Consider the following 20334-nt stretch of genomic DNA (forward strand, 5'->3'; position numbering starts at 1 on the left):
TGACTCTGTGATTGTCTTGCCAGGAGACTTCTAACCTGTGTTATTGGTTGGGGATTTGTAGGACTCTCCTTGATAGGTCAGGGGTACACTACACAAAGAAAGCAGGTACTCGGGTATCAGAGGAGTTGTGGAGAGCACATGATGGCCTTTTGGGCTAGGTGTTAGTTTTGGGTACTCTGATAAACACTCACCAGTTGATATGCAGCAAAGGAAGTCAGACCACGTTCAGAGTAAACATACTTTGACTGTTAAAATTTTATCAGTAAATTATAGAAGTATTTGTAACAAAGTTCCTGAATTTGCTGCCCTCCAGGAAAGTCCTCATGAGTCCTCATGCTTAAATTATTATCAGGACCAAGAGCTGGCTGAAACCTGCAATGTAAAGCTCCAAGATATTTAGTGAGTCAGGGAACGTATATAAGAAAGACAGATTAGAGGCCATAGGAAGGGGATTGTTCATAGCAGTTAACAAAAATATTATCTCTGTTGAGGCTAAAGTTGGGTGTGACAGTGAAGTTATCTGGTAATGTTTAACAGATCTAAGTGAAACCAAGTTAATTGTTGGATGTTTTTATTGGTCACCAAATTGTGTTGTCACAGTTGTAGGGTAATTCAAAGAATGTCTATGGTCAGTAGCATGTAAATATACAGATCATCCATTACTGGTTGGAGGTGATTTAACCTACTGAGTATAGACTGAGATGTCTATGGATTCTTTACAGGTGGTACAGACTGACAGTAATGCGAAGTATTTTTGAACACAATTTCTGAAAACTGCCCCCGACTGCTAGTTCAGCAATGGAAATATCTTAGACCCTGTAGCTACAAATAGGCGACTCCACTTCTTCAACATACTTTGCACATAAGGACCATGAAGATACATAACATTAGGGCTTATACAGAAGCACATATACAGTCATTTTTCCATCGTTCTATTTGCAAGTGGAGTAGGATGGGAAATGACTAGTGGTGGTAGTGGTATGAGGTACCCTCTGCCACGTGCTGTAAGGTTGATTGTGGAATATCAATGTAGATGTACAATGCAGCCCTCTCTTGTACCCATCACATTCTCTTATGCTGCCATAGGTAGCATTAGCATCTTGCCCCACTCCTGCCATGCTAAATCCTCCCCCTCCCCATCTCAGACCATCTCCTTGGCCCCATCACCCACCCAACCAAATTGCTGCTCACTTCACATGTAGTCGCAGTTGGGCCTCAATCACATGGTGAGAGATGTTGTTGTGTGAATGTGAGTGTGTTCTACTTCTGACGAACGACTTTGTCCAGAAGCTTCAATATTTCTAGTGTGCTTTTCATTTTTCCTGTCTGTGGCCCGCCTCCTCCTCTGTGTAGTAAGTAGCAACCTATCCTTTCCATATTTGTTTCTTTGTGTGGTGATAATACTAATAAACCTTTTCCAATTACATGGTATTTTAGCTGCAATTTGGAATTTCATGTGATGTTACATGGCTCTAAAAATGGTATTAATTTACAAAATGGTTACATAGTGTAATGGTAAAGGTACTAACTTTACAAGCAAAAGGTTGTTGGTTTGAGACTCGCTGGATACCTAGAAACTATTTTATTTTTAAATCTCTATAGAAATGACTTTGATCATTATTTTTATTCAGCTAATTCGTTTACATGCAATTTCCTTCTGTCCATTTGTCAGATGATATTCTTCATCATATGAAATACATAATTTGCTCTCGTTTTTCTTCCTGTCAGTCTTTTCCACTTGGAATCCTTGTTCATGTGATTTTAATTATTGTTATGTATTATTTTTGATTTAATTAATAAAATTTAATAATCACAACATCTCAGCATGACGTGGAGAATGGAAGTGCTTGTCACACGAAAGCATGACAAGCTACCTGTAATAATAACACAAAAGTGATCCAGAAAATTCATGGTCACCAAATGTAAAGAATAAATAAAAACGAAAACCCACTGATGATGGCACAGTGGTGCCGAAACATGTTTGGGTACTGAGAAAAACGCTGTTTTGTGTAACTGGCAGACCTCACATCCAATAATTTTAACTACAAACACGGCCAATACAAGGAGCTGCAAATCAAAAAGATGGATATTAATTACTTCCATTTTGTCACCTGACATTTTTGTTCATGTTATTGCAATCATTATTTCTCTTTATCATTTTGCTTGAATTTCACTTTACTTAAAATCCCTGCTTTTGCATAAATCATCATCCACATTACTTTGTCCGGAGTGCAATAAGAGTTTATGTTTTAAATTGTGTATGACCACTGCCATCAAAAAAGATGTACATCCTGTAACGAAAAACACATTCTTGACACCACTGCACAGTCAACGTAAGATTCCAAATGGAAAAGGACTGATTGATAGAAAAACAAGAGCAAATGATGTATTTCATATGATGAATAATATGATGTGACACATGGAAAGAAAAAAAATTGCACGTAAACCAATTAACTGAATAAAAATAAATATCACAGTCATTTTGATAAAGATTTTAAAATAAAATAGTTTTTAGGTATCTGAGGAGATTCAAACCGGTAAGCTTTTGCACGTGAAGTCAGTACCTAAACTATTAGCTATGCAACCAGGCTGTAAACTAATACCTTTTTTAAGGCAATATAGTATGCCGCAAAATTCCAAAATTTTTTTTCATTGATTACTCGCAAATGAGGCCCCACCAGGGTGAACAGCTGCAGACTGTAATTCCCCGTATAGATTGATTCAGAAAGTTGATCCCACCACTGGGGATCTCTCCTTGTTTAAAAACAATGTATTCTGGTGTATGTAATATTTTTCGTTACTTTTTATTTGATCAGAGCTGTATGGTGCTACACTGTTCATTTACATCAGTTGTCCATCAGAGCTGCTCGTGTGCTTAATGCAAAGCATGATGGCTTATTTGACATAGCAGGATTGAAACTTCCTGGCAGATTAAAATTGTGTGCTGGTTTTAATCTGCCAGGAAGTTTCATATCAGCGCACACTCCGCTGCAGAGTGAAAATCTCATTACAGCAGGATTGAATCTGTGTGCTAGATTAATGACTCTTGGTCCTACTAAAATTTTGACTTAATTGCATATTTTACTGATAACAGTAATAGAGTTCTGCGTAACAACTTGCCAAGTGATGAACTCAACAATTTCTTGCTGGATGGTTTACAGGATTTTAAGGGATCAAACTACTATGGTCATCAGTCTCTCAATACAGGCATGTTAGAAACATGAGAAAACATTTGATTTTAAACCACATAGATGGTAAAAGAAAATTGCTATAGGGTAGCCATAAGAGGTGTTAACAATAAATTATTACAGGCCCACGGCATCTTGTCCTGCAGCGGAAAGTCCACCTCTGCACTGTGACGGGCTGCCCCTCCCACTACACAAAGTCAATACAGCTGCCAAGTTGGATACCTATTAGGGGGACCACTAAAATATAAAAAAATTATGGATACTATTAGAACTGAGCGGATATGTCAAGGGTCGAGCCTGACCTCTATAAGGAGGCAGCCAGAGGCTCCCTCAGGACCGAAAAGGCAGAAGCAGGAAACCCTTCATCCCCGTCTGTCAGCCGGCCAGACGATAACTATAAAGGATTCACATAAAAGTATACAAACTACTCTGATGGGTGAAATTTAAAACCTGATTTGCTGCCTAGGCATTATCAGCTAGAATTTTTTTGCGAGTGATGTACCCGAGGCTGTTCACTGAGTCACTGCAGATTTGGAGACATTCTTGTGATAGGTTGCAAATGTAGTGAAGGACACACACTAGTGCCACCAGTTCTACCATAAATAGGCTGTGCTGACTAGTCAGGGATATTGCTTGTTGGTCCTGGTGCATGTAAAGGTGTAGCCCGTCCGGTCTTTAACTCTTGAGCCATCCGTATAAACGATACTTGAACTGGGGTACTTCCATGAAGACCAACTTATGAAAAATTGAGGGATCTATCACGTAAAGGCCACTTGTCTAACTCACAGTGCAAATTTCAAAAGGGCCAGTCTACTACTGATCACCCATCCCACCTGGAGTTTAGTATCGGAATGTCTTTTAGCTGGTATCAGCACCTCTTCACTGCCTTCTTCTATGTCTACTTATCTTTCTCAATTTAAACCCAACTCAATCCACATCCATGATAATCCTCCTATGTGAGAGGCTCTACAGAGCACAGTTATTATAACACTGTGTAAAAGTGTCTCATAGTTGTCAACAGCTCAGTTGTAGCCATCAAGACATTAATGTGCACCTTCTAGCCCGTCAAAACTACTTCTAATATAAGTGGTTGCCTTTCCTTGGGTTGCTAATTTTGTTTCTCCTGGATTTTCAAAAATCATAGTAGTTTGTATTATTCAATATATTAACTGCTTTTACTGTTATTTAAATTCCTTCATCATTATATTCTTTTTGCCTTCCACTAATTTAACATCAAAGTACTGTAAATTTTTGTACTCAATACTACAATGTGATGCCACATCAGTTGACAAGTTTGGTTTATCAAACTTGTGTTGGAGTTACATCGATATACCAGTACTAATATAAAGTGGTTTGTGTTGACCTGCACTACAAACTTTGTGTCAACTCTTAAATCACCCTCCTGAATTTTTGGCCTTTAACATACTGCATCTTTCTCTTTTATTTGCTCCTAAGGGAAAAATTCTCTCTCATAGTTCAAAATTAGCATGTTTTGTCCAAATTTAGATACAAGCATTGTGCATTCCTGGGGGTTTCTGCACACTATTTATTCATATTTTATATATGATTTAAGCCTACTCACCAGATATGGGGGAAGGGATGCTGAGACTGTAAGCAGAAAGACTATCTGCATCTCCCTGACTCTGTATTTAAATAGAAAAGGAAAGATATGTTAGAAACACAACAGTCACAAATTCCCAACAAAAAAGAAAAAGAATCACTTACAGAATTTGAAGTATAGAGGATTGGACTCACAGGCGATCCAAGTCGGCCACTGGAAGGAAATTTAAACTTTATTAAATGAAACAGGATTAGCATTATCATCAAAAGGTAGAAGATAAGTAATAATCACAATAGGCATGTAATATATGATAACATTTCAATGCCATCTTTACCAATTGCAGACATCTTTTATGCTGCATTCAAAATGTAAATCATAAAAAAGGAATGACGAGAATACAGTAGTAAGGGAAATTAACACAGTGGTAAGGGAAATTAATGTAGCCTTAGCATGTATGTAAGGGTGTACAATCCCATGACACATACTGAAGAATTCTCTTATGTATGTTCTGCGAAGCTCTGCGTCTTGGACTGTCTTCCTGATAACTGTGAGTATCTATCCTCAAGCTCGCACTCAAGTTCTCAGATAACCTGTAAAAGTGAACAAATGATGTAATATTAACAGTTAATATCTTTACAAATACCATAAATTAATTTAAAGTTATTAATACATAAACTAACATAGCGGAAATGCAATAATGGAAATTCTATCAGGCTCTCAGCTTAAATGATTAATGGCCAATTGTTTTTCAACTGTGTAATGTCAGAACAGGGCTGACAAACTTGGTGTGATGAGCTGTGTCAACACTATTAACTGCCCTTGAGCACCTGGATGAAGAAAACCCATAGAAAATGTTTCACTGGTATGCTCAGGGCTGGGAATTATTTATGTTCTGAGTAAGCTAATTCTAATTTAACATCTAATGATTATGCTTCTTTTAGTAATATTTGATCAATTACAATTGTGAAAAAAAGTCAGAAGATGCCAATTACACTGAGAATGACTGTAAGAGACACTGTGTTATGGGAGTGGTAGGTGTGATACTCGTAACGATCATTTCCTACCATGTCATCACAGTCTTGTTTTACAGTTTGTGCAAATAAAAAATGCAGTGCCACTATCCCCTGAAGGACTCATATCCGTTCACCCAAATCTTCTACTTTTGCTTAGTTATCTGAATGTTTTTATGGCTCATAACTGCAGTCTCTCACTGTGATGTGGAAACAGTCAGTTTTACAATGTAACATGCTGCAAGTTTCCAAGTACAGTTATTACAGCTCCACTATAGTCAAGAGGAAATGTACTTCAGTGCATGTGTGGCCCATAGTTGAGGACTCTGTAGTGGAGCTGTCACAATAGATATATTGAAATATTTTTTTAATAATTCCTCACAAAATTCAGATTACCATGAAGCATTTAGAATATTTTCCATGTATTTAAATGACATTCAAGTTGTTTAGAGCTGTTGATATCGAGTGATGTTTGTCAAGTAGTAGCTAGTGAAATGCTGTTTAGCTCCATGAACTGGAAGGGGGGAAGATGGCTTCTGCGTAGTACAGTTTTTATGGGATTCTAGAATACTCAACAAGCTGAGCCTAAGGGAGTCATACCAATCTCCACAATTTTCAAGTTCTAGTGCTTACAATGAACAGGCACCAATAGAATGACTGAACTTTCACTCTCAAATCTCTGTCTCTTGATTTCTCTATTGCATTTTGATGCATCATTAATTGACATTTAATATTAATGTTTTGAAAGTGTTAAAGGTATGCCTCTGGAACTGGCTGTTCTATCCACAGTAGTAAAGGCATCACAGCCAGCTCAAGAACATTTTTCCACACAAGTGATATATCATTTGTTTCCTCCTCTTCCTTTCCCCTCCAACAAACATTAGTCACTATTCCTAGGGCTCTTATTAAGGACTTTAAACATTATTCTAAATTTAGTGATCATGGAAATGGGTTGCTTTTTTTTTATAATAAGTAGTACACAAACATTACTCTGTAATGAACATAAATTTCTGTACTCTGGTGCTAAATATTACAAGAAGGAACAGTTTATTTATATTTAAGGTAATTCCTGATATCTTTGTAATATTTTAGTGAAAGCAGGAAGATGTAATCCTATTGTTTTGTTCTAGTTTCAACAAAAATGTGCTATTTATTAAAAAGAGTGGGAAACACAATTTTTTTTTTAATAATGCAATATTTTCATTCTATAATTTACGAGTGGGACAGAATACAAAATTATCATCTAATTTTATACTGACATATTAAAGAAGACACTGTTTGAATGCATATGTTGCACATTACATGTGTAGAAATCTCACTACTAAGTACTTAAATTTTAGAAAATTCAAAAGTGATAAAGATGGTAAAATTTTATGTATGCAACTGAAAAGAGAAATACAGATTTGCACAGGATACAAAAAGAGAAATATTCTATTAATAAAGTCATGTATAATTCCTACACTTGTGTAGCATACGTACTGATAATGTTTCCCTTGAATTAAAACATTACAATGAAATTTTTCTACTCTTTAACTTTGAAAAACAGTTCAGAATAGAATCTGAATCTACTGACTTCACAGCACCATTTTCAACAGCTAAAGTTGACAGTCCATAAAATCGTTCTAGAGAAACTACTGACTTACGGTATGTCTTTATCAGTTTGAGTTTTGAAAAATTCCTTTCACCACTAGCTACCTATACAGGCGAAGTCGAGAAGAATTGTGAGCTTACAAAAGAACTGAAAAAATGACAATAAAGTTGCTTTTTGTAGTATAAGATAATAAACCCTGTAGTGGACTTCCAGCAGGAAGACTGGGTGCTGAGATCAGAACTTCATCATTTAGCTCCTTCTCACTGGTGTCACATTCATCACCAGTAGTTAACACAGCTCAAGACCCATGCATACAGCTTTTAATTTCCCATCATCCTACAGCTGCAGATCATGAATACTGTATTAGTTCTTGCTCTAAGTATGCTCACGAGCTCAAATACCCTGGAGGGCCAAAGAAACTGGTACACCTGCCTAACATCGTGTAGGGCCCCCGCAAGCACACAGAAGTGCCACAACACAATGTGGCAGGGACTCGACTAATGTCTGAAGTAGTGTAAGAGGGAACTGACATCATGAATCCTGCAGTGCTGTCCTTAAATCCGTAAGAATAGGAGGGGGTGGACATTTATTCTGAATAGCACATTGCAAGGCATTCCAGATATGCTCAATAATGTTCATGTCTGGGGAGTTTGGTGGCCAGCACAAGTGTTCAGACCCAAAAGAGTGTTCCAAGAGCCACTCTGTAGCAATTTTGGACATGGGGGGTGTTGCACGTCCTGCTGGAATTGCCCAAGTCCGTCGGAATGCAAAATGGACGTGAATGGATGCAGGTGATCAGACAGGAGGCTTATGTACTTGTCACCTGTCAGAGTCATATCTAGACGTATCAGGGGTCCAATATCACTCCAACTGCACCTGCCCCACACCATTACAGAGCCTCTACCAGCTTGAACAGTCCCCTACTGACATGCAGGGTCCATGGATTCATGAGGTTGTCTCCATACCTGTATATGTTCATTCACTCGATACAATTTGAAACGAGACTCATCTGAACAGGCAACATGTTTCCAGTCATCAACAGTCCAGTGTCAGTGTTGACAGGCCCAGGTGAGGAGTAAAGTTTTGTGTCATGCGGTCATGAAGGGTCCATGTGTGGGCCTTTGGCTCTGAAACCCCATATTGATGATATTTCTTTGAATGGTACACATGCTGAAATTGAAATCTGCAGCAATTTGCGGAAGAGTTGCACTTCTGTCATGTTGAATGATTCTCTTCAGTCATCGTTGGTCCAAGTCTTGCAGGGTCTTTTTCTGGCCACAGCGATGTCGGAGATTTGATGTTTTACTGGATTCCTAATATTCACAGTACACTCATGAAATGGTCGTATGGGAAAATCCCCTCTTCATCACTACCCCGCAGATGCTGTGTCTCATTGCTTGTGTGCCAACAATAACACCACATTCAAACTCATTTAAATCTTGATAACTTGCCATTGCAGCAGCAGTAACCAATCTAACAACTGCACCAGACACTTGTCTTATATAGGCATTGCCAACTGGACCGCTGTATTCTGCCAGTTTGCATATTGTTGTATTTGAATATGTGTGATTACACCAGTTTCTTTAGCGCTTCAGTAGATATCTTTTAGTGAGCAGATATCTGTGTCAACAATGAAATAGGAAAAATTTATATTAAGGAGGTTTCTGTTTCACCTTCACTAACTGGCTCATCATGGAACTCACAAGTAAATTCCTTGTTCCCTCTCATGGGATGAATCTAGTTCTCTTTTTCAAAGTCTAAATGAGAAGAAAGCAAGCCCTTTTATATCTGTCATCACACTGATAACGCAGTCACAAAGCACCATACTTGGATGGAACAAAAGCCTCAAGGAGGTCAACTGAACACTGTGGTTTGTAATCAAGTGTTGCTACCACATTGTTTTGACACCATTGCACGTGAAATTGTTCAAACTGTGGCTGTGCATAAAATTCTATGAAACATCTTGCATTGCTATCCATACAAAATTACCTATGTTTAGGAGGCATGAAATAGGACAATGAACAGCCATGGAACATTCTGAGGAGAGATGAAGCCTATTTACATCTCCCAGGACATGTTAACACACAAAATTGCAGAATACGGGCAATGGAAAATCCACTCCTATGTCAACCAGTACTGTTTCATTCTGCAAAGGCAACTGTGTGATGCTGGTTGATGGGATTGTTTATCATAAGGCATTTTTTTTTTTTTTTTTTTTTTAGGAGATAGGTCCTGTAGGTCATGTTACCTGTACTGTCACTGGTAAAGGCTATGACAGCCTTTTGTGCACCAGTATCATTCCGACCTTTCAGCACTCTGGATAAGTGGGTATGAATCTTTTTATGGAAGATGGTGCTTCTCCACACATTGCACAGCTGGTGAAGCGGCTACTGCAGAGGCATTTTGGACATACTAGAATTATCAGCTGTCATTTCCCTACAGCTGGGCCACCTAGATCATGATCTTAATCTATGTGAGATCTGGCTGCAGGGTTACCTGAAAGATGTAGTGTTCAATGCTGCATTAATGGCACACATTGTGCAATGCATTCTTAACGTGACTCCTGAAACATTCCATTCTTGTTGTGCAACATGGTGTTCCTCGATTTCAACTTGTGGGAGAAAAATAGGTGGACATCTTATTCAACATGCCTTGTGCCAGTCTCACAACACTCAAAAATCAATTTCATTGTTGCTTTTTATGCGGTTTATGGCCTCAGTAAAAGTAAAAACCAATTTTTCCTATCCAATGTGGCACAACCTGACTGGAAGGGCTTATGTAATTAATAGTGCTACAACTGCTGAAGGGAAACCTGTGTGGTCAAGCACATTGTACAGTACAGCTTGTGCAACTGTCGAAGCTGCGTTGGTAAAGTACCGGAACTTCAAGTGCTGATAGAAAGCACCGAAGCTGAAATCGTTATAGGTACAGAAAGCTGGTTGAAGCCAGAGATAAATTCTGCCGGAATTTTTACAAAGGTACAGACGGTGTTTAGAAAGGATAGATTGCATGCAACCGGTGGTGGAGTGTTCGTCGCTGTTAGTAGTAGTTTATCCTGTAGTGAAATAGAAGTGGATAGTTCCTGTGAATTATTATGGGTGGAGGTTACACTCAACAACCGAGCTAGGTTAATAATTGGCTCCTTTTACCGACCTCCCGACTCAGCAGCATTAGTGGCAGAACAACTGAGAGAAAATTTGGAATACATTTCACATAAATTTTCTCAGCTTGTTATAGTCTTAGGTGGAGATTTCAATTTACCAGGTATAGACTGGGACACTCAGATGTTTAGGACGGGTGGTAGGGACAGAGCATCGAGTGACATTATACTGAGTGCACTATCCGAAAATTACCTCGAGCAATTAAACAGAGAACCGACTCGTGGAGATAACATCTTGGACCTACTGATAACAAACAGACCCGAACTTTTCGACTCTGTATGTACAGAAAAGGGAATCAGTGATCATAAGGCCGTTGCAGCATCCCTGAATATGGAAGTTAGTAGGAATATAAAAAAGGGGAGGAAGGTTTATCTGTTTAGCAAGAGTAATAGAAGTCAGATTTCAGACTACCTAACAGATCAAAACGAAAATTTCTGTTCCGACACTGACAATGTTGAGTGTTTATGGAAAAAGTTCAAGGCAATCGTAAAACGCGTTTTAGACAGGTATGTGCCGAATAAAACTGTGAGGGACAGGAAAAACCCACCATGGTACAACAACAAAGTTAGGAAACTACTGCCAAAGCAAAGAGAGCTTCACTCTAAGTTTAAACGCAGTCAAAACCTCTCAGACAAACAGAAGCTAAACGATGTCAAAGTTAGCGGAAGGAGGGCTATTCGTGAAGCGTTCAGTGAATTCGAAAGTAAAATTCTATGTACTGACTTGACAGAAAATCCTAGGAAGTTCTGGTCTTATGTTCAATCAGTAAGTGGCTCGAAACAGCATATCCAGACACTCCGGGATGATGATGGCATTGAAACAGAGGATGACACGCGTAAAGCTGAAATACTAAACACCTTTTTCCAAAGCTGTTTCACAGAGGAAGACCACACTGCAGTTCCTTCTCTAAATCCTCGCACAAACAAACAAAAATGGCTGACATCGAAATAAGTGTCCAAGGAATAGAAAAGCAACTGGAATCACTCAACAGAGGAAAGTCCACTAGACCTGACGGGATACCAATTCAATTCTACACAGAGTACACGAAAGAACTTGCCCCCCTTCTAACAGCCGTGTACCGCAAGCCTCTAGAGGAACGGAAGGTTCCAAATGATTGGAAAAGAGCACAGGTAGTCCCAGTCTTCAAGAAGGGTCGTCGAGCAGATGCGCAAAATTATAGACCTATATCTCTGACGTCGATCTGTTGTAGAATTTTAGAACATGTTTTTTGCTCGAGTATCATGTTGTTTTTGGAAACCCAGAATCTACTATGTAGGAATCAACATGGATTCCGGAAACAGCGATCGTGTGAGACCCAACTCACTTTATTTGTTCATGAGACCCAGAAAATATTAGATACAGGCTCCCAGGTAGATGCTATTTTTCTTGACTTCCGGAAGGCGTTCGATACAGTTCCGCACTGTCGCCTGATAAACAAAGTAAGAGCCTACGGAATATCAGACCAGCTGTGTGGCTGGATTGAAGAGTTTTTAGCAAACAGAACACAGCATGTTGTTATCAATGGAGAGACGTCTACAGACGTTAAAGTAACCTCTGGCGTGCCACACGGGAGTGACCTAGTAGATAGTGTCGGAAGTCCCATGCGGCTTTTTGCGGATGATGCTGTAGTATACAGAGAAGTTGCAGCATTAGAAAATTGTAGCGAAATGCAGGAAGATCTGCAGCGGATAGGCACTTGGTGCAGGGAGTGGTAACTGACCCTTAACATAGACAAATGTAATGTATTGCGAATACATAGAAAGAAAGATCCTTTATTGTATGATTATATGATAGCGGAACAAACACTGGCAGCAGTTACTTCTGTAAAATATCTGAGAGTATGCGTGCGGAACGATTTGAAGTGGAATGATCATATAAAATTAATTGTTGGTAAGGTTGAGATTCATTGGGAGAGTCTTTAGAAAATGTAGTTAATCAACAAAGGAGGTGGCTTACAAAACACTAGTTCAACCTATACTTGAGTATTGCTCATCAGTGTGGGATCCGTACCAGATCGGGTTGACGGAGGAGATAGAGAAGATCCAAAGAAGAGCGGCGCGTTTCGTCACAGGGTTATTTGGTAACCGTGATAGCGTTACGGAGATGTTTAACAAACTCAAGTGGCAGACTGCAAGAGAGGCGCTCTGCATCGCGGTGTAGCTTGCTCGCCAGGTTTTGAGAGGGTGCGTTTCTGGATGAGGTATCGAATATATTGCTTCCCCCTACTTATACCTCCCGAGGAGATCACGAATGTAAAATTAGAGAGATTAGAGCGTGCACGGAGGCTTTCAGACAGTCATTCTTCCCGCGAACCATACGCGACTGGAACAGGAAAGGGAGGTAATGACATTACGTGCCCTCCGCCACACACCGTTGGGTGGCTTGCGGAGTATAAATGTAGATGTAGATGAAGATGTAACTCACATCACAACCATTACACTGTCATTCGTCTGTCATTCATAGCCGAACCCATTTATTTTATGATGCACAAAAATATGCAATAACAAAAGCAAAAAAGTTCCAGTAAACATGTGTTCACAAACGAGCCATTTGCAAGATAAAACGCAAATGCGTGGTACGAGTTGCCACTAGCTTTAGTATGACGTACTGCCCTAGTTAGTATTGTTTATTTGAAATGTCAGTTAAATCCCCCACCTGACTGGCCTCAAATTTCACCCTTGCCATAACTCAGATTGTGCAACACTGGGGAATATGGTACATTTTGCTGCTGATATAAGACAACTTCTAATGTTCCAACATAGTCGAAAATGGATAAGTGAGCCTGTTCTTGATAACGAAGTCAGTGCTGGTTCATAACCACACATTTGCAATGTCCTAACAACTTGTTTGCTGACGATACACAGTCCACATAAATTTTGCACTTCACGTGCCTCTTCTATGCCTCTTAGATTGGCACCACAAGCAGCTGTTTGTGTTGCATGGACCTTAGATCAGCCCTAAAAGGGCATACAGTGTCGGTAAAGTGCCCTAGAATACAGTAATGGGACCATCACCGTCTAGTGCAAGTTTTTCAGATGATTATGTACAAAGAATGTTTCCTTGATTTCGGTCATTAACAATTCCTTGCTTGCTCACTGTGTTTGCTTGATGATGTGTATTATATCTAACAAGGTTGACGATATAAAGTCAGTTCATAGTAAAAATATTTCTGTTACTGATAAATCAGATATATGTACAGTATTTAACAATCATTTTCTGAGCATTTCTGGTGAATTAAATAAAAATTTAGTTTCTACAGGGAATCATATAACTCTCTTGGCAAATGCCTTTCCAAGATTGATGTCTGAAATACTCCTCTGTGATACCGACACGGGGGAGACTGAGTCAACAATTAAATCACTGAAGACTAAGGACTCTCATGGATATGATGAAGTGCCTATCAGAATAGTAAAGTACAGTGCTGCACACATTAGCCCTGTACTTAGCCATACTTGTAATTTTTCCTTTAGGAATTGTCAGTTTCCTGAATGATTGAAGTACTCAGTAGTAAAGCCGCTTTATAAAAAGGGAGAATAGAATAATGTAGACAATTTTAGACCCATTTCTATGCCATCAGATAATTGATCATTTTATATCACATAATTTGCTATCAAATGTACAGTTCGGCTTTAGAAGTTGTTCAACAACTGAAAATGCTATATTCTCTTTTCTCCATGAGGTACTGGGTCGGTCAAACAAAAGGTTTCAAATGCTAGGCATATTTTTTGATTTAACCAAAGCATTTGATTGTGTTGATCACAAAATATTGCTGCAGAAGTTGGACCATCACAGAATACAGGGAATAGCTCACAATTGGTTCACCTCTTACTTTAACAACAGACAGCAAAAAATCATTATTCACAGTGCTGAGAATGGCTGTGATGTGGGATCTGAGTGGGGTATGGTCAAATGAGGGGTGCCACAGGGATCAGTGTTGGGGCCATTCCTCTTCCTTAGTTATGTAAATGATACGCCCCCTACTATTACAGGTAACTCAATTTCTGTTTGCTGATGACACTAGCTTAGTAGTAAAGAATGTTATGTGCAACACTGGCTCGGTTTCAAATAGTGTAGTTCATGACATAAGTTCATGGCTTGTATAAAATAAAAAATAATGCTAAATCACAGTAAGATTCAGTTTTTACTGTTTCTAACACACAATTCAAGAAAACCCAACGTTTCAATTTCACAGAATGGGCATATAATTAATGGAACCGACCAGTTCAAATTTCTAGCTATTCAGATAGATAGTAAACTGTAATGGAAAGCCCACGTTCAGGATCTTGATCAGCGCCTTAATGCTTCCATTTTTACTATTCAAATGGTATCTGAAGTAAGTGGTCGTTCAACAAGAAAATTAGTCTACTTTGCTTAGTTTCATTCGCTTATGTCATATGGTATTATATTTTGGGATAACTCTTCCCATTCTAAAAGGATATTTATGGCCCAGAAATGGGTGGTTCAGGCAATAAGTGGTGTAAGTTCGTGAATCCCTTGTCGACCCATTTTCACTAGTCTGGGGATTTTGACATTGGCCTCTCAATATATATATTCTTTACTGTTGTTCCTTGTCAACAATATCAGCTTATTCTGATGAATAAGCAGCTTTCATTCAGTCAATACTCAGCAGAAATCCTTCTGTATCCATTTTCAATAATCTACCACAAGAATAAAAAAAATCCTAGCAGTAATCCATGTGCTTTCAAATCAAAACTGAAGAGTTTCCTCATGGTTCACTCCTTCTATTCTGTTGAGGAGTTCATTGAAAACTCAAGCTGATTGTTGATTGTGTTTACTTAAATTTATGGCTTGACCTCTTTTTGGGATCATAAACATTTTATTTTTATCTTTTGTAACTTTTATGTTGTAATTTCATGTACTGACACATTCCATGACCTTGGAGATATGCTTCTCAAACTGGTCCTACGGATCTTGATGTGTAAATAAAAATAAAATAAATAGAACTGTCAAATACATGCTTTTGAGATATAACTGAAGGGACAAAAAGTCCAGAGATAGTCATTCGAGAATTTGACCACACTGATAAGAGATTCACAGCCTTCCCCTGTACAGAAGCCATGAGCGACATGTGCTTCAGAGAAGTAACTATTATTTAAAAATTTGTGCTCAAATTACTTACAGTTTTTTTCCATTAAATAATAAGAATATTTTCAGTAATGTGATTTCAAGGATATTGATGTCTTTTATAATTCTAGACTCATTAACTACACTGACAGGCACCTGTATTGCAACACATTATAGCTAAATACATTTGCTACATACACCTAACCACAGTTAAACTAATTTCTACTGTTATTCCAGAGTCCCAGTAACAGGTTTTATCTTTCCTGGTGTCTAGTACTCAAAATCGAAACATTTCAAAGCAAATTCTCTAACTTTAATTAGCTGTTGATACATTATTTCGGTTAATATTTCATGTGATAATTATGACAAATAGCCTTACACATACTTCAAATATGAATATGGAAACTTGGATTTACTGAACAGTAGTCATACATATTTTGTACCTGACAGTGAAGTGAAACTGGTCAAAAGTACACTGTTCTACAGGGTTTCAGCAATCCCATGGAGCATGCCATTACAAGTAACGTTCCAAGAGCCATTTTCTTTGTAAATACAGACAGACAAATTGATGTAGAACAGTGCAGTGTTGGTTCCTCTTAGAGTTAGATGCTGAGCACCTATTATTAAGTGTGCACTGGGAGGTTTGTGCTACCCGTGAAAATCTAAGAGGATACTGACTTTTCATTTCTCATGGTTTCTTTTAAAATAATGAATAAAATTTGCTAAGCCTAGGATCATGGCCAAGACATCAAAACACGCAATTCAGCAGTGGCGGTAGCAAGTTTTACTTTGTCAGATACATGTTTGAATGCTATCATTTGTTCACTTGAAAAGAAGCAAATCCTATTTTCCTATCTACCTCGAAATAAAGCATCAAACAATGGAAAATCCTGATGGAATAATTACAATGTTAACAATATTATGATAAACCCTTTTCATAACACTGAAATCAAGCATTTTGGAAGACAGGTCTGCGTGCTTGCATTGAGGTATGATTATATTACATCACTGTCATTACCAGCCATTTTGTTTCCAGTACTGCATTAAAGCAACTTCCAGGCTACTACTTGCATTATGGCCATATACAACATGCCTCAGTGTTGCTCCATCATGTTCCTTTATCTCTTCCTCCCACCTTCCATTCCATCATTGTCTTACTCTCCTGTTATCTCTTGGAAGAGCTTCCTTGGTCCATTAACTTTCCACTTACTAGGTTACATGTCCTGCACACCTTCAGTTCATTGTCATTAGTGTCATAACGTTTTTCACTTAATTAACATATATCTCTTTTTCTTTTTTTCCCTGTTCTAATATTCTAAACTATCTCTATGTTTGCTGAGAACAGTTATAATGATATGGGATCTCCTTGTCTAACCTCTCCTCCAATTCTGTATTTCTCACAATCCAGATGAAGTCTAATACAATCTGTAAAATTAATGTATATTTTCTTTAGCACAGGTTGAATCAATGCCTTGTTTCTCTAAGGCTTTAAGTATAGGTTTTGTTGAAACTAACAAGGGAACATCCTTAAATATCAATAATCGATCTTGATGAAATAATGATATACAAAAAATGTTTTTCATATAAAAATTACTATGTAACTAATGTTCTTGAGTATGGTATAATCAACTTTTGTAATAATGTGTAATTTTTCAAGATACCCCACCACCACATGTCTGTTAGCACATCAATTAAAGAAATAAAACTAGAGCTGGTTTCTGAAATATCATTTCTGGAACATAAGCTGTACACAATTTGCTGTTGGAGTAGTTTCAGCATACCTAATTAAAATATCTAAACATTCATTACTATTCTAATTGTGAATTTTGCTTATGTTTGTTTTATAGTTTAAACTGTATTTTACATTCATTTTTTTACTTTTAGTTTAACATTTCAGATTAGTATATCTAATGACTGCAGTATGTTCATATTGTGGAGACTGGCATCAAAATCATTCCATAAAACTAGATTTGAAAGTCTTCTCATAAAGTTCTTCTGTCACTGAAACCTATACGTGTCCCTCAGGGCATACGTGTGCCATCAAGCTCCTTGGGATCGCCTGATGAGCAAGTTCCTTGTCCACAGACATGATGCTGTAAATGGTTCTTTCACATTGACCACTGCAAGAATCTAATAATAATACTGGTATTTCTCCCTCCCTGGGAAAGAAAACTCTTTCAAGTAGCTTTTGATCTGGTCAGACAATCGCTTGCCAGATTTTTATGCTGTCACAAAGACATCTGGGACTTCAAAAAGAGATTCTTGAAAACTTGGTCCAAACTCACCATTAATACAACAGTAATAAATGTTTATATATTTTAATTACGTATGTTGAAAATACTCTGACAGCACATTGTGTACAACTTATTTTCCATAAATGGTATTTCAAAAACCAGCTTTATTACACATGGATGTATGTAGTTTGAAAGCTGCTTTAATTTATGTTGTAATAAAAGTTCTCATTTAACAAAATCAATCAGTGGTGATGGGGTATTTTGAAAAATTTCAAATTATTACAAAAGTTGATTATACCATTTTCAAGAACAGTACATATCAAATTTTATATGAAAATTTTTTTTTATATATCATTGTTTCGAAGATATTCCCTCTAAACTTAAAATCTCAAATTACGTTTCGGGATGTATTTTACCCCTTAAAGTTAAACTGGGCATAAACAAACAACAAGTATTGCACTCGTTTTCCTCTTCTACACACCCACCAAGTTTCCTCACAATTGTTTATTGACACTTAGGAATATTCTCCCATAAGTCAAAAGGATCCTCAAACTCCACGAATCCAAGGAGAATTGGATTAGAATTCATATATGTGGTAGTACACCGGTTTTTATGTGATGCAGTATCAATGTTGTGACAACATTCATTATTTCACAGAACTATGATAAAATGGTAGCACTGATGTGGTCTCTCGCAAACTGTGAGCTTTGTGCAACTTTCAGATTTCTGCATGTTTGGAAGCAAACTCCATTACAGATCTGCCCCTAACAGTGCCATGAGTACAGAGCCAACATCATTAGCAATAGTGTGGGTAGATGATTCAGCCGGCAATTCACTGAAGGGCAAACCAGTCCATACAGAAAAGATTATGGTGACCAACTGCTCCTGGTGATGACAGAACTGATAAAAAGAGTGTGGCATGCAATTTTGCAGACACTGCTGCAGAAATTTATCACACAATGGCTTAGTTGCCACAAAGCATGTGCAAGTTTGTTTTCACGACAGCTGATGGATGGGTGTAAAAATAAGTGTCTGGTCATATCACTGACATTCCTCCATATATATAAAGAAATGGTGTTGGGTGAGAGATCGTCAACTACTCACCCTACAGCTCTGACCTTGTACTAAGGGATTTTCATCTGTCCATTGTCCTGGTACTTTTTCTGGTAGGAAAACATGCCGACAATGACAATAAGGGATAGATGCTGGTGGCAGACACCTACCCCAGAGGCATACAAGTGTTGGCGCATCAGGATTATAAATGTTAAATAACAATGGTGACTATCTTGAGGAAATCTCTGCAAAAGATGAAATAAATATCTCTTACATACTGATGTTTTTGATTTCTTTTTTGTCACTAGAACTTACTTTCTGGATGATCTTCATAAGTTTCTGTTTGGTTTTCTTCGTACTCTCATTGTTTAAATTGTTTCTCTTATCAAATATTCATTATTCCTTCTAACATTCTCTTTGAGACATTTACAGATGATTTTGATCATTTCTATGATTTTTCTTGTTTGAAACAAATACCCATTCTTTGTTAATTGTCCCCCACTCCCTTCCCTATTCTGGAATGGGTCAACCACGGATGACTGGGACTGGCACATTTCAACTCTTTGTCTATTGTTCTGTTCTTTTCTTTCAGTATTCTTTCATCTGTTCACTATGTTTTTTCTCCCTTTCTTCTGACCACTTCATACCAGTTTAAAATTTCACTAAAAAGATGCTCAGACCACAAAGCCATCCAGATATAGTGCTCATCGCAACTTCACGGACTACCCTAACATGACTCTGATCAAACCCAAATTCTAATTTATCCACACACTACTGACATAGTGTCATTGGCCATTATCCTCATTGCTTATGGCATTCTGCTGATTTCCAAAAGAGTTAGAGCAAGGTGTGCATCTGCACTGAAAGGATCATTGATCAGACTTGCCTTAATAATATATGTGTGTCTGTTCTCTTGGACCCATGGAAGGTGGGTGTAAGGGGTGTCATACGAGTGAAGTGAGAAAAATATTCAGAGGAAATGTTCAGGTAAGGGCCTAAGGCTTCAAGTAGGGATTGTAGGTTATTTTGACTCCTGGGTCAGATCACTCTGGCCAAGTTTTTAGGTGGAGGTGACAACTGCCGGAGGCCTGTTCCACCAGGTAGTCACTGCAATTCTTATCGACAGCGGTGGAACTTTTGTCTGCAAGTAGCATGATACGGTCAGGATCTGTACAACAGGCCTTTCTTCTGTTGAAATGTTGGTGTTCTTAGGAAGGGATATGGGGAAGGATGTTCAGATTACGTTGGAGGTAAGGAATCCCTGGAAAGTTAACAGGAGCTAGGATCATGGTTGGATGGTGGTGTAAATTGGGAGAGGCAGGGTTCAGTGTTGGGATTACATGGCTTTAGCTAAAAGGATTGCCACCAACTGGTGGCACCTTGCACGCTCACCTACATGCTCCCCAGAATCCACAAACCCAAAAATCCTGGATGCCCTGTTGTAGCTGGTT

At 38.2% G+C, this 20334-nt stretch overlaps 1 protein-coding gene across 1 annotated transcript in view; it reads right to left on the reverse strand.

Annotated features, from left to right (window-relative positions):
* The window catches only part of LOC124782574 (kinesin-like protein Klp98A), a 376800-nt gene that overhangs the window by 8463 nt on the left and 348003 nt on the right, over positions 1–20334 (reverse strand). The window contains exons 22-24 of the mRNA XM_047253951.1: positions 5235–5339; positions 4914–4962; positions 4771–4831 (exon numbers count right to left, since the gene is read on the reverse strand). Of these exons, the coding sequence (XP_047109907.1) occupies positions 4771–4831; positions 4914–4962; positions 5235–5339 (215 nt within the window). The remainder of the gene's footprint in view (positions 1–4770; positions 4832–4913; positions 4963–5234; positions 5340–20334) is intronic.

The sequence above is a fragment of the Schistocerca piceifrons genome, chromosome 1 (assembly GCF_021461385.2).
Source record: "Schistocerca piceifrons isolate TAMUIC-IGC-003096 chromosome 1, iqSchPice1.1, whole genome shotgun sequence".
Lineage (NCBI taxonomy): Eukaryota > Metazoa > Arthropoda > Insecta > Orthoptera > Acrididae > Schistocerca > Schistocerca piceifrons.